At 34.4% G+C, this 23,552-nt stretch overlaps 1 protein-coding gene across 5 annotated transcripts in view; it reads right to left on the bottom strand.

The window, feature by feature from the left end:
- Positions 1–2,413: 2,413 nt before the first annotated feature.
- LOC105481766 (dachshund family transcription factor 1) overlaps positions 2,414–23,552 on the bottom strand; it is a 510,299-nt gene continuing 489,160 nt past the window's right edge. For all 5 annotated transcript variants that reach the window (XM_071081253.1, XM_071081252.1, XM_071081254.1 and 2 more), the window contains one exon: positions 2,414–5,132. In XM_071081253.1, coding sequence (XP_070937354.1) covers positions 5,095–5,132 — 38 coding nt within the window. In that variant the 3' untranslated portion in view covers positions 2,414–5,094. The remainder of the gene's footprint in view (positions 5,133–23,552) is intronic.

Genomic DNA, 23,552 nt, shown 5'->3' with positions numbered 1-23,552 from the left:
CAGCTCACATTGCACACTTATCCCCAGCTATTTCTCTGCCCCACAGCAGGACCTCCACTAATTGTTTTCTATAATGTGATATTTGCCACCCTCCCAGACAGAGGTCTGCAAACTTAGCTGCTTGCTAGAATCACCTGAAGAACTTAAAAATCCTGATGCCCTAGCCTCAACCCCAGAGATTCAAATTTAATTAGACACAATAATTTCTAAAATTCCCTAAACTCATCTAATGTACTGCCAAGGTACCTTACTGGCATGTGCTCTGACCCGAGGCAATCAGAACTCTCAGGGAATCTGACTTAGGACAAGACAGAGAGAAGGATTTTTCATTCCTGTGGGCTGGGTCTTATGCTCTTGAATAATAGAAGAGTCAAGTGATGAACAAGAGAAGCAAATGTGTCTGCAATGAGAGGAGAAAGAAGCAGAGTCACTGAAAGGAGCAGAAAAGTGAAGGCAGAAGAAGGTCCTTGTTCCCTGGTCCCTGGGGTCTGACTGCGTTGTTGTCTTCGGGTCCATGTGTACCTTTCTTTCTTTGTAACATAACACATTTTATTTGCTCTTTAATCTTGCAGAAGTTTGTTTTTATTATATCCCACCAGAAGAGTCCTAACTGATCAAATTGTTCAGCTCAAAATCTTCAGCTCATTAATCTCTGAATGTAAATGATGCTACCACTACAAATGTCACCCTAAATCACTCAGTTGGCATTTAGGAACTTATGCTTTGTGTTCTTTGAATTGTTTTAAGCAGTTACTTACTCTATATACTGATGCTGAGAGATAAAGATTAAATACTGTATATCTATATGCAATAGCCTAAACATATCAGGAACTTTTGTTTGTTGATAACTTTTTTTGTTGTTCTGTAATTAAACAGGCTACTTACCTTAAAATAACATTTGTGATCATTGGTAAGAATTATGTGATTGAAATAAATGAGCAAACATGGCAAAAATAATAGGATGTTTTACATAGGGGAAAATATATCTTTCCTTTTTCTCAATTCCTAACCAATTGCCTGACTCCCAAATACCTCTGTTCTTTAGAAGGTTAAAGTATAAAATGGATCACTAGATTGTTACCACCTAGTGGGAAGTTGTCTATGGCAATACCCTTTTAATATCAGTTCTATTTCCACTACAGAGCAAAAAAAAAAAAAAAAAAAAAAATGCTCAATGAATCTTATTTTCCTGAAGGTAAGATTCCTTATTCCAACAAAATTATAAGCTTTCAACTTCAGTCATTACAATGTCTAGTGCAATGCTTTGTGTAGAATGGAGGCTTTATTCATGAATCTGCTTAAATGAATAAATGACGATAAGTTTGGCTTTTATATACGAGTCATATAGCAAAGATAAATGTTACCACCAAGCCTGCACACAAGGAAAAGATATTTTTGCAAGGCAATTTACAACAGCTTTTTGATTCTATGAACATCTGCATTTCCCATATTTTAAAAATGCAATCCATATAACTTATATTTATAAGATACTCTCCTCTGGTAATAAATAGGTTTGTGAACATTATAAATTTGCTAGTCTCAATGAAAACACGTGGGGGCAAACCTAAATTCTCACTGAGTTTCACTAACATCCGGAGACTGCATGATGTTCTAGTGCTCGTCTTACTGACATAAACATATGATGACAGAAGACAAAAATGTGTTTATAATGGTCACATAAACATTTTCGGTTTTATTAAGGAAAAAAATCATAATTTAATATATTGTTTCAAGAATTCATTAAAATCATACCTTTAGACAGAAAAATTCATTTTCCATTCTCTTGGGAATGTTTAGAATATTCACAGAGATAGCAACCCGAGATTTCCTCAAACACTGCACTTTTGATTGATTAAAATGTTTATATATTATTAAAGGATATTGTAATTTCAAACTTTCTAAAGGCATTTTTTTTCCAATGATAGAGATCAAAAGCAAAACACTGAGTTAGAGTTACAAATCTCCACTCATAGATATGGGAATAATATATTTTGTTCCATCAACGTGTCTACTTTACATTATTCAGCACAAAGCTTTGTGAAATAAGAATCATGGGAATATAAGAATATAAAGAAAAAAGGTACAAATAACAGCTTCATAAACTGAGAAATGTACATAAATAAATCATGTATATGTGGGCAGTTTGCTTAGCTGGCAAGAAACAAAATATGGAAAATCTGCTTGTTAAACAATAACTACAGAGTGTGCTTTTATGATGTTTTTCACCACAGTAATTCATATTAGAGATAGAAGCAGTTGCATGTTAAATAAAATCATTGAGCATTGTTCCCCTTGCATTGCAAAGAGCTGACTTATGTTGTTTTTAGATGCCTCCCATTAGAAAGTAAATATTCCTTCAATGCTATGCATTTCACAAAATTTAATAAAGGCGAACTGTAAATAAAGTCACAGGGAGATTTCAGACAGTTTTATTAGGAGATTGTTGAAAAGAAAAAGAAAATTAAATACAATAACAGTAAACGTGGTTCTCACATTGAAACCAGGCTCAAATAACTAGGCTACCATAGAAAAATTTCCAATTCTTGCATTATGATGTAAAAACAGATTTTTGTACAGATTTTGTACAACAAAATTCGTAATAACCTTTTATCATTTTTAGAAAACTTTAAATATATAGATAAAAATAGACAATTTTCATAGGTCCTACATGAAGATGAGTATGTTCTGTTCCAAGGGCTTGCATAGAGCGCAAATGTGGTTATAATATAGAACAACTAGACATTAATATTTTTAGGATTACAAAAGCATGGAAACCATAAAATGGGCACATTTTACTTGTTTATGCCAAAACACAAATTTCCAAACCAACCTGTATAACTAAAATAGGGAAAAAATTAAGTTACAGACTTACAATAACATTTCATGAATTGTAATATTTACAACATGTTAGTAAGAGTCTCTCTTAACATACAGCTGATAGCTTTTTTCTTTAATCCTTGCTAAAATTTCCTTTTATTTCAAATCAAACACTAAAGCATTCTCAAAGGTCTTCAAAGTATGCATTTTAAAACTATTTAATCCACGTAACAGGTGACTCTATGCCAGGAGCAGAGCAATGGCTGATTCTACTACATATGTAAGTTGTAGGCTTTTTAAAAAATCTTTCAAAAAATGTATGATGCAAAAGCTTGACACAAGTCCATTCAATTTTAAGTGTTGTAACCCTTTAAAGACTGCATATAGGGGAAAAAAATACATAGAACTAGGAAAATAATCTCTTGTGCTCAAACAACAAAAGGTGGTTATGGAAGAACTATGCTTAGAAAACCAAGTTTCTACAAAGCATTTACTAACAATACTTTAAATAAAAATAATGCTCCCTTTGTAAGCAAGCTAAAATAGGAACTATACATATAACTTTTTTATGGTATCAAAAAAATGAACTTAGCTGGTTAATAGTGAGCTACACAAAAGAATTACGTTCCAGTATTGCAAGGAAGACCTAAAAGGTATAGAAGCATAATGCTAGAATATCTATAATGTTAATTTTTTCTTAATCAAGTAATTAATACCCAATCAGAACTATATTTAAACATTTTAAGCTAGTTTTCTTAGACATTGAAGATTTTGCTGTTTGGTGGTAATAAATAACGTTACGATCATACAATTATAAGATGACAGAAAAATCATAAAATGTATAGTGACTGTACTGATTCATATCAGTCTTTAAAGGTGTAATACCAGATATGCAAAAAACAAAGAGAAGGTAACTTTAGCATGTGATAAGCACTGTTTGCTGCTTTACTTCCAGTTATCTGCACAAAAGTGAAAACACATACTGTAACTTTCAAAAAGACAGTGAAAATAACACACAGCCACCCTTCCCTCTGACAAGGGTGGGAAGCACAGCACATTTTAACTGTATCACTCAGCGCTACATGGTATTGGACTGGTACATCAAGGTTTGTTAGATTTTGTTTTCAGCAACATTAACATAATATGACATTAACATATAAAAATATTTCTGGTGTTTTGATTTGCTGTTCAGCCACAATCCATTCCCAATAGTGCAGCTTGGGGCACTAGCTAGGGTTCAATATACAAATAAAAGTGGCTGACACAGAGTTCTGATGCCACCAGATGCTTAAGATCTCATTCATTAATACTGTGACTCCAGACAAATATTTACATGCCTGCATGCGTTAAAACCAGAAAGCCGTCTTTCTGACCGACAGGGTGACAAAACATATTTTCTAAAATTTTCATTTTCCTAAACTCTAGTATACTACTGCATACATAATACCTTCCTTGTGTGTTTTATGTTTATATACTGTACATATGACCAACAGTTTGAATAAGAAGCAACATTATTATCTTTAAGTCTATCTACCACTACCAGTTTGGAATGAAAACATGTTACATTTATATATTTTTTTTTTATTTTTAAGAAAAGACCTTCAGCGAAACCTTTTGGCTTATATTCAATGCTTCTTTTCAGATACGCAAAATGTTATTTCATTGGGTTGTTGTCAACATCCATTTGTTGGTCTTTTGGAAAGTATGTGAAAAAAAATTCTTCAGGAGAAAACCCACAATTAGAGTTTGAAATTGAATGTAACAGAATATCACTCTTGTATTTTTTTTTTTTCAAGAATCCTCTATGCCCCCTACAAGTTCTTTCCAAGTGTTCTTGCTGGTTTCTGGAGGACATAATTCTGTAAGTCTGGGTAACCACTGCTACAAGAGTCTTTTGATGTGCTCAGATACAGAATTTTCAGAAGAGGAAAATGGTTCATTCCATTAGAAAAAAAAAAAAAAAAGCTAGGTCTTATTCAGACCTGCCTTTAACTCTGTATACAATTGTCCAGCAGCAAGTTGCAGTAATTAACTGTAAGAACTTTGATACTTGTACATTTACAAACATTCTCAGGTCTCTGGTATGAACCACAGGTGAAAATCAATGGAGGAAACTTTTTTTTTTTTTTTGTAGAATACTTAAACTTTTAAAGAACATTAATACACAAAATTCAGGAAGTTCCCTTAAAAGGACTTTATTTTTTCTGAACTTTCCCATGACGAATGTCTGACTGCAAAGTTCTTTTCTATAACATGGATTTCTTCAACAGGAAAGATTCAGTACATGACAGTAGTTTTCAAATACAGTCTTCCATCTAGAAATGAACAGTAAAAAATTAATTAATGACGTGGCATTTGGGGTACAAATGTGCATGTAAAAATGATGTAACTTGATATAAAATTTGAGGTTTTTATTAGATCTTTACTTGGTTAAGAAGTAATATTTTTTCACATCTTCTCAAAGTTAATTTCATAATTACACTGAGTTTATGTGGCTGAAAAGAATACAGCATTTCTACTTCTCATAAATATATATTTGTTATTTTGATATCAGTTCCAGAGCACTCAGAAAATAGCTAAGAGTATGTGTGTGTATTTTGCTGATATGCAAAGTTAGTTGATTTCTGTTGAATAACAATTACTTCCTTCAAGCTTGCAGAACCAAATTTTCTCTGAATGCACTCAGGTGTATCTCCATCAGGAAAGACTGAACTCCCATCTTACTCTTTAGCACTGTTGTTAAATATACCATGTAATGTAACTATTGTACACATTCGTTGCTATTTATATGAAAGCCACCTAGGTTATTTCATCACTGTCAATGAACTATAGCCTTTACCCCTTGAAGTGAGATTCATCCAACAATTAAATATTAAAATGTAAACACTGTATGTTACTCAACTTTTACTAATGAGCAAACACACAGTTGTGTGAAAAAGAAAAGGAAATCAAATATTGGAGACATCAAATAAATCCATTTGAATGAAGCACAAATAAGAAATAGGAAATTAAAAATCCAAACCAAAAATAAAACAATACCAAACATAAGCCTATTTCTCAAATGTTTAATACACTCTAATCTGTCCACTTCCTGGTGTGGCCTAAACTTTGTATATATTTGTCTAATGTAGGTCTGAAATTCAAATTTTAATATATACAGTAGAAGGAAGAACAATCAGAAAAGGAAAGTTTTCTGAGCTTTGAAAAGTGCATATTGCCATGTAAATGTTTGCAAAATGTCTGGTAACTTGAAGAATTAAAAATGTAAGAAAATATAAATAACCTATAGTACATTCAGGAAATAAAAAAGATAGTCTAAATATTTGTGGACCTCACCTTCAACTTTCATACAACTACTTTTATACAATCTATAGTGGATATAGTAAGTTGCAAGGAACTTACATAGAAATATTGGTAAGCCCAAATTACATGTTCCTCTCATTTTTTTCTATTTTGTATAATCCTTCCTTTTTAAAAAATATTTTTAATTTTTGTGGGTAAATATTAGGTACATGTATTATATTTATGGGGTGTATTACATATTTAGATACAGGCATACATGCATAATAATCACATCTGGGCAAATGGGGTGTCTGTCACCTCAAACATTTGTTCACTATGTTACAAACAATCCACTCTCTTTCAGTTATTTTAAAATGTGCAATTAAATTACTGTTAACTATAGTCTCTTTGTTGTGCTATCAAATGTTAGATTTTATTCATTCATCCTATTTTTTTTGAACCCATTAACCATCCCTGCTCCCTCCCCATTCTCCCCACTAACCTTCCCAGTTTCTGGCAACCATCATTCTACACTCTATCTCCACAAATTTAATGGTTTTAATTTTTAGCTCCCACAAATAAAGTGAGAACATACAAAGTTTGTCTTTCCGTGCCTGGCTTATTTCACTTAGCATAATGACCTCCAGTTCCATCCATGTTGCTGTAAATGACAGGGTCTCATTCTTTTTATGGCTGAGTAGTACTCCATTGTGTATGGGTACACCATTTTCTTTATTCATTCATCTGCTGATGGACAATTAGGGTTGCTTCCAAATCTTGGCTATTGTGAATAATGCTGCAACAAACATCTTAATAAACATTTGTAGCATTGAAATACTACCTCCAAGATGTCATGAAACTCTGTTTTGCTCAATGATATATCCCAAGCATAGAGTATACAGTAGTCCTCCCTTATCTGTGCTGTATATGTCCAGACTGCCAGTGGATGCCTGAAACCATGGATAATAGTACCAAACCCTATGTACACTATGTTTTTTTATTTGTATACATACATACCTACAATAAAGCTTAATTTATAAATTAGGCACAGTAAGAGATTAACAATTGTAGATAATAATGATGCAATTATAGATACATGGATAATAATAGAAGAATTATAACAATATACTCTAAGCTATATAAATGCAGCCTTTCTCTCTCTCAAAATACTGTAACATTTTCAAACTATTGTTGACAATGGGTAACTGAGACTATGGAAAGATAAACTATAGATGAGGAGGGACTACTGTAAGTTTAGTAAATATGTGTTAAATGAATGCATTAATCAGATATAGGTCTTTAGAAAGATATAGATTTCATATGGTTTACATAAAGTAGATATTGAATTATACATATTATATTATATATGTAATATAATATGTATAATTACATTATATGTAATATAACATGTATAATTCAATATCTACTTTATTTATAAAGTGTTTTATTTTATATATATTATTTTATTATATATTACATATAATAATATATAATACTATAAATGTAAATATAAAAACGTATTATATCATGAACATCCCAAATCCACAATTTTCCCTCCCAGAGGCAGGGATGTCCATGAGAGTAGCCTCAGACTGGCTAAATGCTAATAAGTTGTGTCAAATATCAGTTGCCTCTCTTAAAATTAATCTAGTTCAACTTTAAGAATAATAATAATGATTACTTGAAAGTTGTTAAATAGCCTTAGCTTTTCAGGGCTGCGCGTGGTGGCTCACACCTGTAATGCCAGCACTTTGAGAGACTGAGGCGGGAGGACTGCCTGAGCCCAGGAGTTCGAGACCAGCCTGGTCAACATGGTGAGACCCCATCTCTATTAAAAAATAATAGTTACTAAATGAACAAATAAAAAGGAAATATCCTTAACTTTTCAGTTCAGCAATCGTATACTAGGATTTTTCTTAACAGTTGAAACATAATAATCACAATAAAGATCTACTCCCTCAAAATAGCATACATGTTTGGATATAAAACATAACCTAAGATTAACCAATGAAAACATGTTTTTAATCCTACTGAACTCTAATTCTGAGCAACGATGTAAAGACATGCAGAAACTGTGTCTAATTCTCCCTGTAGATATGTATAGACGTGCAGTCTAAAAGGATTTTACCTCTTTGGCCCCTAACTATTGTTTCTGATTGATACTAAATATTACTATAGTTCAGCAGTAGACATTGTGGTATTAAATAAAGATTGGAACCTCCTAAATCAGGTATTAATCAAATACTAGTATCAAGGCCATATTATTTAGGTAAAAATTTATTTCTAATTAAGGATATGGCAGTACCATATTGACATATTGTGAAACATTTGTTGTTTTTGTATGGAATATGGCCTTATTTCTTCTGTTTGCTTAGCTTAATTGCACTCACCTGTGGGACCAAACTCTGTTTTTCTCAGTTACATTATAGGAGTAATATATAATTATTTGTGATTTCAGCATAGCAGGAGTTTCAATTACTCACTCAGTAAACAAACCTAATAATATTATAAAAATAAACAAAATAAAAATTTCTGTCTTTCGTATATTTACTACCACCTGGCTAAAAATTGGACTGTTCTAAAGATAATTTTGATTCGAATGATTTCTACTACATAAAGCAACACTGATTTGTTTAAAAATCTAGTAATGGAGAATACAGAAGTATCCAAAAAGATAGTGTTGCTACTTTTGCCAAAGCTTTCTAATTCTTAATCCCTTAATTTATTTATCCCTACTTAGCTCTCTTTTCAATTGTCTCATTATTTGTAGCATGTATTCAATTATATTGAGATTATCATTCCCATTCTCATTTTTTAAAAAATACACAATATTTCCTAGGATTAAACAGAGGGAAGAGAGACCTTGTAAACTTCCCCAGAATTCAAATTTCATTAACCTAAGTCCTTCATAAACTTTATAAAAAGTAATAATTTGCTCAAAAGTAACATTTCAGTGCTTGCTGTGGAACTCTTAACTCTCTGTACAATGAAGAAAAGCCACTAAAATATTAAATATAGTTTTCTAATCTTCTGTGATCTACAGTATATTAGGTAGAAAGAAACTAGAAGCAAAAAATGGATTTATACAAATAATCCATTAAGTATAAATACTTGTTTAAAAGACCCATATGTACATTAACTAGTCAAATTATTCTCCATGGTCTACAAAGTGGTACCTAAGCTGGTGCTGCTTCTCCTCTTCAATCCTATCTTTTACTTCTCTCCCCTAGGTTTAGTGGCCTGTCTGTTCTACAGCACACCAAACTCTATATTGTGTTGGAACACTCAGGCCTGTTCTTCCTTCGAGAAGCCTAGAATACAAGTACGCCCTCTTTCCCCACTTCCCCTTCCGCTGCCTCCTATTGAACTTCTCTGAAAAGAACTCCACTCATTACTCCTCAATACTATCACCGTAAGAATTACTCTATAGCGCTTATCTCACTTTGAAGTCATATAAAGTGAGCCTTCCCGACGATAAGCCCCGTGGAAGAGGCAGCTGCCTCTTTCTACCAGTATTAGAATGAGAAGGCTTCAGCATGATGTTTGCATTAAAAGTTTTAGTGTGGCCTCAAATGTTAAACTTTTGAAGAAAGAAATTCATTAACATGTCTATGTAATAAAAATTATTAGCATGTTAGAAATTTTGAAGTTTATCTAAAACTAAATATTTTAAGTAAAACTCTCTTAGATTTGGAAAATATACCAGTAATAAGTATTTCATAAGCATCTTTACCATGGGTCTTATGTAAAACATGTTTATAAAAATTACATAATTATGTGCTCAGCATCTGATCTGCTGTAATTCTACTTTTAATAAATATGTCTCCTATTAAATTTTTGACTAATGTTCCTAACAGATGGACAGATGTATCAAGCATTAAAGATGTCAGCTATAAAATAGATCCCACCTGTCACATTCAGGTAGTTAGACATCAGAGATCCTCTACTTTAGAATCCACCAGAGGCAGAAATGCACCAGGCACAGACAGACCCTTGAAGACTGACTATCTTTCTTTCTTTTACAGACTGTTATTTTAAAAGCAGTTCTATCATATAATTTTGTCATATTTATTAAAACATACTTGTAGGTCAATAAAAGCCTGTAGGAACAAAATTTTAAACAAATGTTATAATGTTCCAGAGAAGTTACATTGGCCCTGTAACCCACAGTAAATAGTTGCATATGGACATACCCAGGGAACTAACAACAGGCTTCTGAATTATGGGGCTGTGGTTCTAACTCAGCCTTCTGCTAATAAACCACTTGAATGAAAGGCGGATAGCAAATGTGCTAGAAAGGATATATGGTCCTATAATTCAAACTGTGCCATGTCTGTATGTTATATAATAATGGTCTCAATATTCTTTCCTTTCCTGACTCTTCAAACAGCAAGAGAAGTCATGGGCCATGGAGAAGACTTTGCAAAAACGAGCTGCAGAAGAGAAATTATTGGAATCCCTGGAGCGTGTCCATGGCTGAGGCCTCATTATTCAGAGGTGTGCTGTTTACATCTGGAAACTCAGAGGGCTTATTCATACATTTTTTTTAAGGGTTACTCATTGTACATCATACTTACCCTCTAACTAGATAATCTCATTCCTGCCCACCACTTCCTACATTGTCTTTAGTTCTTTCTGTATGTGTTTGACACAGAAAAAATATATTTCCTGTTTGTTCCTTATGCTGAGCCAAGTTTACCAATCAATCATTCCTTGATATCTCAAATGGACGAAAGCTTTACAGTAAGATCAAGTAAACTGGCAATAATGATTAGTATCAGTAAAGCTAATATTTTCTGAGCACCTGTGATGTTCAAGGTGCTATGTCGATTTTAAGCCTAAACTTCCCACCAACCCAAGAAAGTAATGCCTCTTACAAATAAAGCTATTAAGGCGTAGAGAGGTTAAGTATCTTTCCCTTTTTCACAGAACTAGCAAATGGAAGTGCAGCGATTTGACATTTCTGTGAATTCAAATTTCATGTCCATTCTACTCTATCACTTTTCCTCTAATAAGCAACTGGACTGTCCCCGGAAAAATATGTCTTTGACACACAGAATTATAGGACTGACTCCTAAACACCTAGTACCATTTGTCTCGCTGCCTTGTGAATCTGCTCTTTGCCTTCCTCCTGGGGGCAGGGCTTCTTTTTAGCCTGCAAAGCCTCCGTTGGACAACCTGAAATCAGAACTAGAATTCTTACAGCCCAGTTTCAAAGAAAATACCTTCCTTTAACACAATGATTGTTTGCTTTTGCAAGGGAGGTTGATATGACAGAAAAATCATCAAGCTAAACTTTGTGCATGGGAGTACTTAATTAAAAACTCTGTTCTAATTAAAAGCATTTGGGAGTAGGGGTTGAGCGAAACTATTTAAATTACAAATTCCTAATAGTTTCAAAGTTCATTGTGATGTGATGCTTACAGCTATAATTTGGTGTATAAGAAAGTAACTCGTGTCTAAGAAAGCATTTGGTATATAAGAAGGATCACTGAATAGTTTATTGCGAATGTGAATTTTTGTATGTTGTTTGTTACTATGAAGATTTAGATCTACAGACAATAAATTGAAGAAAAACTTGTAAATTATTTGTAAAACTGGATCTCAGATTTTATACTACAATTGAAACCATCAAATCAGACCCAATCAGTATAGATATTTTATATATTTTGTTTACTGTGTCTGAGGAGAGAGACAGGAGAAGTCTATCTCAAAATTTCTAGTTTTGCATTCGTGGATTAAGTTTAATGTTTGGTTTAATATTTTTGCATGTATTATTATATGAAGTTATTGCTAACATCTAATACATATAGACAGATGCAGAATTTGGCTTTTATTCCATATATAAAAACTAGATTATTAAATAGATTGATCATTTATTTTAAAAACTAATGAGGTTTGCTTAATACCAATCAAATGGCTGGGCACGGTGGCTCACACACACCTATAATCCTAGCACTTTGGGAGGCTGAGGCAGGCAGATCACGAGGTCAGGAAATCGAGACCATCCTGCCATCATGGTGAAACCCCGTGTCTACTAAAAATACAGAAAATTAGTCGGGCGTGGTGGCAGGCGCCTGTAGTCCCAGCTACTCAGGAAGCTGAGGCAGGAGAATGGCGTGAACCTGGGAGGCAGAGCTTGCAGTGAGTCGAGATCATGCCACTGCACTCCAGGCTGGGGACAGAGTGAGACTCTGTCTCAAAAAAAAAAAAAAAAAAAAAAAAAAAAAAAAAAAAAGAAACAAAAAACCCCGCTCACATTATATGACAAGATTTTATATCAGATGACATATAAATTAATACAATTTCAAATTGACACCAAAAAATCCAATTTATCCACTGTGGAAATCAGGTCAAATCCTTAACTATGGAGTATGCCTGTGAAAGGTATCACACGATGTGCAAATAGATTTCTGTTCCAGTTTTGAGAGTAACTCCCTCACAAACATCCACAAGGATCTTTTACACATCTTTTGTACGAAGGACTTAACAAATTGCGTTTTCTGTTAGGAAGTCGCATTTTTAGACGGGTCATCTATTTGTTCAAAACTTATATCCAGGCACCTGTAATCTAGTGATATTTGCTGCTTTCACAAAACAGTTGTATATGCAGATGTCTCACTCTTTCAGAGCTGAGGAAAATATTAACACAACAGAGGGCAAACACATCACATCACATGTCCAGAAAGTTTAATATTTACTTAAAGAATCTGAGGTTAATATAAAATATAGTAGCCGTGAGTCTCTCTCAACATAATGTCTTCATCATGTGAAGTAAAGGAAACCAAAATAAGCGATAAAAACAAATGTTAATGATTCATGTGATATTTGATAAGACAACGAAAGGAAGTCAAAATAAAAGCAAACAAACAGGAACAGATGGGAAGGATCTTTGTCAAGTCATAACCCCTCTTCTAAAATCCCCAAAGGAAGAAGCTAATTAAAGAAAATATTGTTTCTTGCTTTTTTTATAATTTTATATTTAGAGTAAGAACATTCCGCTACTGCTAAAGCAAAAAAGCTGAGACACAACGTCTACATTAAACATGAGAAACATTTTGGCGAGACTGGTTTCTGAACAGGCCCATTTATAAGAAGATACTGAATAATTATCAATTCTTCTCATGAAATGCAGATAGTAACAGTGCAAGTGATTTCCAAACATTTGAAGACTAATATATTAAAAGCTGTGTTGTTTAAATATAATTACAAAGTAAAAACTGGAAAAGTAGTAACAGCTTCTGTGTTTTCTTTCTTTTTTTTTTTTTTTCTCAAGGTTGTAACTGGGGAACCTGAGGCCTACAGAGTTGGGTCAAGGTGAGAGAGGACTAGACATCATATTAAACCTCATATCCTTTTTATATGCTTTTTCCATTAGCACTGGGTGCTATTCTAGACAATAAGCAAAGACAGTGTGCAGGAAAGCACAACAACTAGGGTACTTTGTCTGTACACTCCAAATACAACACAGTAAGAAATAGATAACGAAGTGGCTGGGCGTGGTGGCTCACACCTGTAATCCCAGCACTTTGGGAGGCCGAGGCAGGTGGAGGCCTGAGGTCAGGAGTGTGAGACCAGCAAAAAGCTGTCTCTACTAAAAATACAAAAATTAGCAGGGCGTGGTAGTGCATGCCTGTGATCCCAGCTACTTGGGAGGCTGAGGCAGGAGAATTGCTTGAACCTGGGAGGCGGAGATTGCAGTGAGCAGAGATGGAGCCACTGCACTCCAACCTGGGCAACAGAGTGAGACTCTGTGTCAAAAAAACAAAAAGAAATAGGTAATGAGTTACATAATAGACCAACATGGCTCCGCTTATTTGAAATCAGAGTAGATAATGTGCCTTATTTAAAAGGGCTGGTATGCTCATGTTCTCACTCATAAGTGGGAGTTGAACGATGAGAACACATGGACACAGAGAAGGGAACATCACACACTGGGGCCTGTCGGGGGTGGGGGCCAATGGGAGAAAGAGCATTAGACAAACACCTAATGCACACGGGTCTTAAAACCTAGGTGACGGGTTGATGGGTGCAGCAAACCACCATGGCATATGTATACTTATGTAACAAACATGCATGTTCTGCACAGGTATCCCAGAGTTTAAAGTAAAAGAATTTATTGCATCATTAAAAATAAAAAAAGGCTGGTATGAAGTAAAGTTCTTGATTGTGGCTAATAATTAGACCAAAAAATTATAATCACAAACTGCTTTTATATATTTTTCAGTTCTCTTCAAATAAGAAAGTACATGCGAGAACACAGGCCAGTTGAAAACATGTTCTGAGAACAAGAGATCATCTAAAGCTATAAAACACAGTTTGATAAGGTACAGGCTTACCTCCTTTTATTTTGCTTAATTTTATTGTGGGACACAGATATTGTTTTTTTCACAAGTTGAAAGTTTGTGGCAACTCCACACTGGGGAAGTGCTCACTTAATGTCACTGTGTCATATTTTGGTAATTCTCACAATATTTTCAACTTTTTCATTATGATTATACCTTTTATGGTGATCTGTGATCAATGATCTTTGATGTTACTATTGTAACTGTTTTGGGGGTTCCATGACCTGTGCCCAATTAAGACAATAAACTTAATAAATGTTGTGTGTGTGTTCTGACTGTTCCACCAACAATTGATTATCCCACCTCTCTCCCCTCCCTTGGGGCTCTCTATTCCCTGAATCACAACAATATTGAAATTAGGTCAATTAATAATCTTACCAGTCTCAAATGAAAGGAAGACTTGCATGTCTCTCACTCTAAATCAAATGCTAGAAATTATTCAGCTTAGTGAAGAAGGCATGTCAAAATCCTAGATGACCAAAAGCTAGGCCTCTTGTACAGTTTGCCAAACTGTGAATGCAAAGCAAAAGTTCTTGAAGGAAATTAAAAGCTACTCTAGTGGACACACAAATAACAGAAAGCAAAACAGCCTTATTGCTGATACAGAGAAAATTTGAGTGTTCTGAATTAAAAGATCAAACCAACCACATCCCCTTAAGCCAAAACCTAACCCAGAGGAAAGCGCTAACTTCATTCTGTTCTAAGAAGGTGAAGAGAGGTGAGGAAGCTGCAGAAGAAAATTTCAAGATAGCAAGGTTGGTTCATAAGGTTTAAGGAAAGATGCCATCTCCATATCATAAAAGTGCAAGGTGAAGCAGGAAGTGCTGATATAGAAGCTGCAGCAGATTATCCAGAAGATCTAGCTAAGATCACTATTAAAAATAGCTATACTAAACAACAGATTTTCAATGTACACAAAGCAGACTGCTGTTGGAAGAAGCTGTGTCATCTAGGAATTTCATAGCTAGAGAGAAGTCGATGCCTGGCCTCAAAGTTTCAAAGGACAGGCCAACTCTCTTATTAGGGCCTAATACAATAGGTGACTTTAAGTTGAAGCCAATGCTCATTTACTATAAGAATTATATCAAACTTACTCATCCTGTGCTCTGTAAATGGAAAAACAAAATCAGGATGACAAGACATCTATTTATAGCATAGTTTACTGAATATTTTAAACTCACTGTTCAGATCTACTGTTAAGAAAAAAAAGATTTCTTTTATTATATTATTGTTCATTGACAGTATACCTCGCCACTGAAGAACACCGATGGAGATGTACAACAAAATCCATGTTGTTTTCATGCCTCCTGATGCAACATAGATTCTTCAGCCCATAGACCAAGAAGTCACTGGACTTTCAAGTCTTATTATGTAAGAAATACATTTTGTAAGACTACAGCTGCCATAGATAGTGATTCCTCTGATGGGTCTGGGCAAAGTACGTTGAAAATCTTCTGGAAAGCTTTCAGCATTCTACATGCCATTAAGAACATCTTTAATTTATGGAAGGAGGTCAAAATATAAATATTAACAGAAGTATGAGAGAAGTTGACTCAAACCCTCATAGATGTCTTTGAGGGGTTCGAGACTTCAGTGGAGGAAGTAACTGCAGAGGTACTGGAAATAGTAAGAGAATTAGAATTGCAAGTGGAGCCTGAAAAGGTGACTGAATTGCTGCAATCTCATGATAAACTTTAATGGGTGAGAAGTTGTTTCTTACAGATGAGCAAAGAAAGTGATTTCTTAAGAAGGAATGTTCTCCTGGGGAAGATGCTGTGAACACTCTTTAAATGACAACAAAAGATGTAGAATGTTCCATAAACTTAGTTGATAAAGCAATAACAGGTTTCATTCAAGAGGAATGACTCCCCTGAAGGAATTTCTATTGTGGGTAAAATGCTGTCAGAAAGTTTTGCGTACTACAGAGAAATATTTTAGGAAAGGAAGTCAATAGATGCGACGGCAAACTTCACTGTTGTCTTATTTTTAAAAATTGACACAGCTACCCTAACCTTCCGAAACCACCACTCTGAACAGTCAGCAGCCATCGACATTGAGAAAATACCCTCCAGCAGCAAAAAGATCACAACTTGCCAAAGACTCAGATGATTGTTAGAATTTTCAGCAATAAAATATTTTAAATTAAGGTATGTACACTGGTTTTTTGCATCATTAATAGACTACAGTATAGTATAAACATAACTTCTATATGGAATGGAAAACCAAAAATTCATGTGACTTGCTTTATTGTGATATTTGCTTTACTGAAGTGGTCTGTAACCAAATCTGCAATATCTCTGAGGTATGCTTGTAACTACCTTTTAAGACAAAGACAGTAAAAATGAAACCCTGTTATTTCTATGAAAAGGAACTTTGTTCCAGACTCTAGGTAAGCGCAAGTTATAAGGAGAGACCCGAACTTTGGCAATTCAACATTTTGAAGCAGGTGTAACTAGACTATGAGAATTGTGGAGCTAGAAGAGAACCTGACTGGGCAAGCTGATCTGACCACAACGTTCTTTCTAAATGGGAAACTAAACTGATCAGCAATCCTCTGAACTGAAGAATGAGAAAAGAAGGCTTTTGAAGATCTACACATGACTATGGAGAAGCCCAGCCAATTTAGAGTTATTTAGTCAACTCTAGCCATAGGCAAAATACTTTCCTAAATGGTCAGATCAGCTTACATCATCTCAGTTCCTCCTGGAAGTGACCTTGTTGTCAGTATCTTAAAGAAGAGGCCCTTTGCCTGAATTTCAGGTTAAACTATGATGTTGAAACTCCAATGTGGGCAAAGAGGAATTTACTACCAAAGGGAAGCTGATCTCTCTTTACTGGGTATTAATGATATTCTCATCTGTACTCAAGGATCTGCCCCAAGTGGGGTCAAAATCTGCATCCTGTGATTCTATGAACTAAAATCTGTTCAAGAACTGAATGTTCTTAAAACTGTATTACTATGACCACAACCAAGCAAAATTAACAAAAATGATGATGATGATAATCATCAGAATCATCAACTATCTATTGTTTGTCTATGCAACAAAGAACAGGCAATTCTACGATTACTGTTAAGAAAGCCCTTCGACAAAGTGTTTTAGTCACGAATGAGTGGCATAAACTCATGTACACACAGTTGGGATCCCATATATTGCATTGCTAAAACCTACATGTTGTTCCTGTCCTATACACTTGTCATAGGACCCAGACTATCATCTCTCCGAAGTTGTCTTCTTACACTGACAAGTAAAATGCTTCACTGTCCTACAGAAATTGCTGAAAGTCTGGCTATAAATCTCCTTAAGAGCAGATAAAATACCGTATTTGTGCATTTCTAGCATCTTGAGCATTGCCTGGTACATGGAAAGGGCTCAATAAAAATATATTGAAGGAACTATCAAAATTAATGTCACAAAATGAGGAGAAGATGGACGTTATGTGACTCTAGATGTTATGCCCTGGGAAGAACACAGCCCCACTGGGATAGTATATTGGCTTAGCATACATGACCTGAGCCTAAACATGAAGAAACATCAGATACAAAATGAGAAGCATTCTATTAAGAAAAGGAATGTATTTTTCAAAAATGTCAATTTTATAAATTATTTTTAAAAGGCTAAGAAAATGCTCAAGATTAAAGAGACTAAAGAGAAATGACAACTAAATATAACACGTGACCCTAATTTAGATTCAGTAATGAAGGGAAACAAATGCTATAAAGGACATTATTGGGTCAAATGACAAAATTGGAATTTGGATGTCAGATCAGATAAAAGTATTGTCAAAGAAATATTTACTGAACTGATAAATATACTGTGTTTACATACAAGAGAACATCTTTATTGTTAATAAATACTCCTTGAAATAAATATGGGTTAGGTGATAGGTAAAGGGCCATAATATGTGCATCTTACTCTCAAATGCTTCAGAAAATATTATGTAGACAGAGAAAATGTTAAAACACATGGAAGCAAAATATTAATAATTGATGAATCTTGGTAAAGAATACATAATAGTTTTTACACTGTTCCTGGACTCCTCTGTAAGTTTAAATTGTTTTGTTGTTTATTTGTATTGTTTTGTTTTGTTTTGTTTTTTGAGACAGGGTTTCATTTATAATCCAGGCTGGAGTGCAGTGGCACTATCTCATCTCACTGCAACCTCCCGAGTAGCTGGGACTACAGGCGTGTGCCACCATGCCTGACTAATTTTTGCATTTTTAGTAAAGTCAGGGTTTCACCATGTTGCCCAGGCTGGTCTCAAACTCCTGGACTTATGCGACCTGCCTGCCTCTGCTTCCCAAACTGCTGGGATTACAGACATGAGCCATTGCACCTAGCTTAAATTCTTTTTTCAAACACAAATTAAAAAAAAAAAGTTTGCCTCAGTGAAATATAATTTCAATATGTCAGCAATATCAGATATTTATTAATAACTAGTTAAAGATTTATCCTTTCTACTATCCACATACACTGTTTCACTGGTTATATGGACAGTGTTCTCATGATAAATATTTTTTTCTGCTTAGCAATGGGGTTTTTGAGAAGTTTCTTCAAGTATTAGGTAGGAAACAAATGCTTCATGATTTTCTTACCAGAGTTCTCCAGAAATATCAGGTTTGAAACTTACTGGACAGAGGGTGTGGACATTAGCTAGATTCTAGTCTATTGGTCTATCATGTTTGAATGGCAAATTTACAGTTGTAAAGCTTATGAAGTCTACTTAACTTTATTACCTGTTACTGAGTTAGGACTGCATATGCAATGCACATTTACTAGTATAAGAAATTACTGTTCTGTTTGACTCTATTTGAAATAAATATTAAGTTATCTTTTAAAGACTTATCAAAAACAAAAACAAAAAGCAGAGCACAGGCCCTCTTTAAAGTGTTGTTTTGCTTTTGTAAATAAAGAAAAAAATTTCTATTGCTGGAGAAATGCTTTGGTAAAGTATTTTTGTGTGTGTCTTCTAATTAAACATTCATTAGTAAGAAGCAAGAAGCCATCAGAGTGGTTAATGTACCAGCAAGTGAGAATGGGGTACTTTGCACTTAGGTTACCTTGTCCTAATTGGAAGGTGAGACCTCCGGATTTCATCAAAGTGAACGACAAAGAAATGTCTACTACTTTCTCCATTCTTCTATTCCTTTCTGAGGGAAAGAAGACTAAGAAACAAGAGAGGAAGGAAATAATCACACAAGTGCAAATCTGATACTAAGTGATGAACGGACATATTATCCAATATATTTAATTAAAACAGAGCATAGAAGAAAAGTGATTTATTCTTTGATCAAATAAGATGCTACAGAGAAGGAAAACAGGGATATTTTGATTCATTTCAAGCCTTTATATCTTTTCAGAACTGCAAGAAACAGAAAAAATCCTGTGAATAAATTGAGTTTTCAGAATAAATTTATGTGTTATTCCTAAGAAAAAAACCAAAGGTGGCAATTAGAAGGGCAGCTGTTGTCAAAGCCTAGTTATTTTCTTCTAAGTTTGGAAGGAAAAAAAGTCATCATCTGGCTTTTAAAAGTTCAGCATTTTCTACTTTTTTTCTATTTTCTACAGCATGACTAATTTGTTACTTTTAATAAATGTTATATTTGTTTAGGGAGGTAATTGTGGGTGAATAACGTTCTACCTCTTTAAAGCCTTATTTAATATATTTACACAAAGCTGAACTGAGATTCTGGCTTAGTGTTCAACTCGACAAATGACAGGCAAAGTTCAGTAAAAGAGCTCTCAAAACTTTTCAGTAAATATAGGAGTTTTCTAGCTTAAAAAGTGACACTTCCATAGGGAAATAACTTTTCTTTATATCTTATCTAATGAAATCATCAACTGATGTTTAGACGGTATATGGGTGAGAACAATAACATCCTATACAAGAACTGTTAAGTAAGGTGGCCCTCTGTGCACTAAACTTCAACACAGAAGAGACCAGATCAAAGATGTGCAACGTTATATTAAAAAGAATGACCAGGAAACAGGCAAGAAAGCACATTGACAGAAATATCATAACTAAAGGAAGAATATGAGAATCAATAGCATGTTTGCCCTGAAATGAAGCTTGGAGAAAGCAGTTAATCAAGCCAATTTAACCAGACAGGGATGAAGTTATTTTCAAAGACAAACATGGACATCTGGTCTATCTTTAGATATATTCCTAAATCCATTAAATAGTTGGAATATATTATACTCCTTGTTCTGATTCCATTCTCACTAGGGTACTTGACAGTTTTATTTTCTGAAGAGCCTTCTGTGGTAGGCATCCTCTAAGATAATCAGCGATGCCCCTGCCTCCTACAATTACAGCCATATGTGATACCTTCTCCTTAAGTGTGGGTTGTAACTAGTGACTTGCTTCTAATGAAGAGAATAAGGTAATAATGATGGGAGGTCACTTTCAAGATTAGGTTCTAAAAAGACTGTAACTTGCAAGTTGCAGGCACACCCTTCTTCCCCAGATCTGTTCACGTGCTTGATCTGATGAAGCAAGCTGCCATGTATTGGGTTGCCCTGTGGAGAGTATCATGTGGCAAGGAACTGGTGGTGGCCTCTGGCCAATGGCCAGCAAGGAACCCAGGCCCTCAATTTAGCACCCTTGAGGACAGGGGGCATGGCAACAGCCACATTAGTCAGCTTGGAAGTGGAGTCGCCCTCAGTGGAGTCTAGAGATGACTGCAGGCCTGCCAACACCTTACTGTAGTCTGGGGTACCCAAAGCAGAAGGCCCAGCTAAGCTAGTCCCCGATTCCTCACACACAGAAACTGTGAGGTAATAAATATTCTTTTAAGCCATGAAGTTTTGAGGTAATTTGTTGTGTCACTAATAGTCATTCTGTAATAGAAAAGATGTGCTGGTCAATGTCACAGGTAAATATTTTAGTTCTTGTGGGTTTTAGTGTGTTACTATCTCTGCTTTCTTCTGAAATACAGAGAAGATTGCTAACATAACTCCAGATCATGTGAACTCACCAAACCAAATGCTACCTTGTGATTTCTCCTAGGAGCCTGCCTGCCTTTCAGAGGAACAAGGCTAACTTGCATGTTTCCCAGAACATTTATCATTCTTAATGTGCAAAAATCAAAACAAACATCTGATTTGCTATTAAAAAGATAAATTATTCTAAATCACAAACTATTTTCACACTTTTAAAAGACTTGCTTTGTCATACACACACAAACACACACACAAACACCTCTCCATATATAGAGACAAATAGATATATGATAATCTATCATATATCTATCATATATCATAGATATATATCATATATCTATCATATATCACAGATATATATCATATATCTATCTATCTGTATATAGAGAGATTCTATATAGATATAGATAGATATATCTATATCTACCTATATGTGTGTGTGTGTATATATATATCTTCTTTAGTAGGTGGAAATAATTTGTTTGTATTATCCTAGGGTGCTTCGGTTGTACTGGGAATAAAAATAGGTTTTCCTTAAAGAGTGATGATATTATTTCATGATCTCTGGTGGCCTTCTCAGGAATAAAAACAATAATTGGCAATAGTTTAATTCTCAGATCAAAAATATCTCAGAATAATAACGACCACACCAGGTCACTAAATGGACTGTGACAGAACTTACCCAGGCAATTGTATAGGTCCCTACTGCTGAAGTTGTTACAGTTTAATGAACTGACAAAAGAGGAAAAACCACATTCCAGATCTTTCCCTTAAAAGCATCTAAAAAGATACTGGATTGAATGGAAACAAGGCAACATATTTCATGTTCCTGAGAACTTTTGATTCAGTGATGGTAATTGGCTGATATCAATTTTGTTTAAATCTGGTATCTTGTAATTTTTAAAACTATTGTTTATCATACTGCATATTTTCTAAGGAAACAGACCTCATCCTTTGCAAATTGCTCATGAAAATATCAACAAACTGGTCACAAACAATAACAAATGTAAGACACTAAGTGCTTTCTAAAATTGAAAACAGTAACAATAAAAAAAGGCAAAATGTCCTATTACAAAAAGCTGTAAAACTAATAGATAATTTTGCAATTTACAAATTGTCTCTATCTCTAGAAATGAAGAATTTCAGGAAACATCTTAGCACTGTGGACTTAGAATTTACATCTTTTGAAAGTTCTGGTTTGTTCTCAGCATATATTAAATTTCACAAGATTGCCAAACTTCTTTAATATAATTTCAAAAAACAAATACAAAAACTCTACAACTAAACATGTAAAGTATATTATAATAAATGTGCATATATTTAGAAAGAAGATAAATGCTGATATATGTATATTTCATGCCCATTGTGAAATTCTGCCCTGGGTCATGGTAACATCGGCCACTATTTCCATTAAAATTAATAGCTCGTGGCTGTGGTTACTGTCAGTATTGCCTTATTTTCCCATCACTAGTGATTGTGACATGAATAAAATTAACTTATGTCACCATGTGGATTATTATATCCTGAATTAAGGTTAGATTTCGAGAAGCATTATGAATTTAAGGAATTCATCCAGGCTTAGTTCTAAACCACTTTATAATAAAAATCTTTATTTTCCCACCATAGGAACTCTATACCACTCTTTTAGGGCTAATTCACAGTTGCACTTGGATGATAGCAAACTGTTCAACCCAACATGCTGATTTTATCTTAAAATCCATGGTACTCTACATTGATTTCATCTGGACAGACTTCAGTTTCATTTCTTCTCAGGAAAACCTACTTGCATGGCTCTAAGAATATTAACTTCTAAGTCCTGGATAATAAACCTTGCCTATTTCCCCATCAGGTTTTTGTAGCATCGCGGTGCCTGTATAAAGAGTTCAAAACTGTACAGCCATCTGTAACAGCTCTAGTTCTTTACAAGTTCAGTGCTCTGATAAAAATTCTAAACGCTGCAGCCCTAAACAGACACTTGATGACTCTATTACCAAATGCACTGTATATAAGAGATCATGAGGTTCCTAAAGCTTAAAATGCAGTGTGAGAATAGTATTATTTTGGTATGACATAACACTTTCTTGTGATAATTCGGTCGACTATTACATGAGCATGTTTTTCTTTATTTACCAAGACTAAAGAATAAGTATAATTTTTACTTTCCCTT

Source organism: Macaca nemestrina, chromosome 16, assembly GCF_043159975.1.
Source record: "Macaca nemestrina isolate mMacNem1 chromosome 16, mMacNem.hap1, whole genome shotgun sequence".
Taxonomy (NCBI): domain Eukaryota; kingdom Metazoa; phylum Chordata; class Mammalia; order Primates; family Cercopithecidae; genus Macaca; species Macaca nemestrina.
This window is presented reverse-complemented; position numbering and strand designations above follow the sequence as displayed.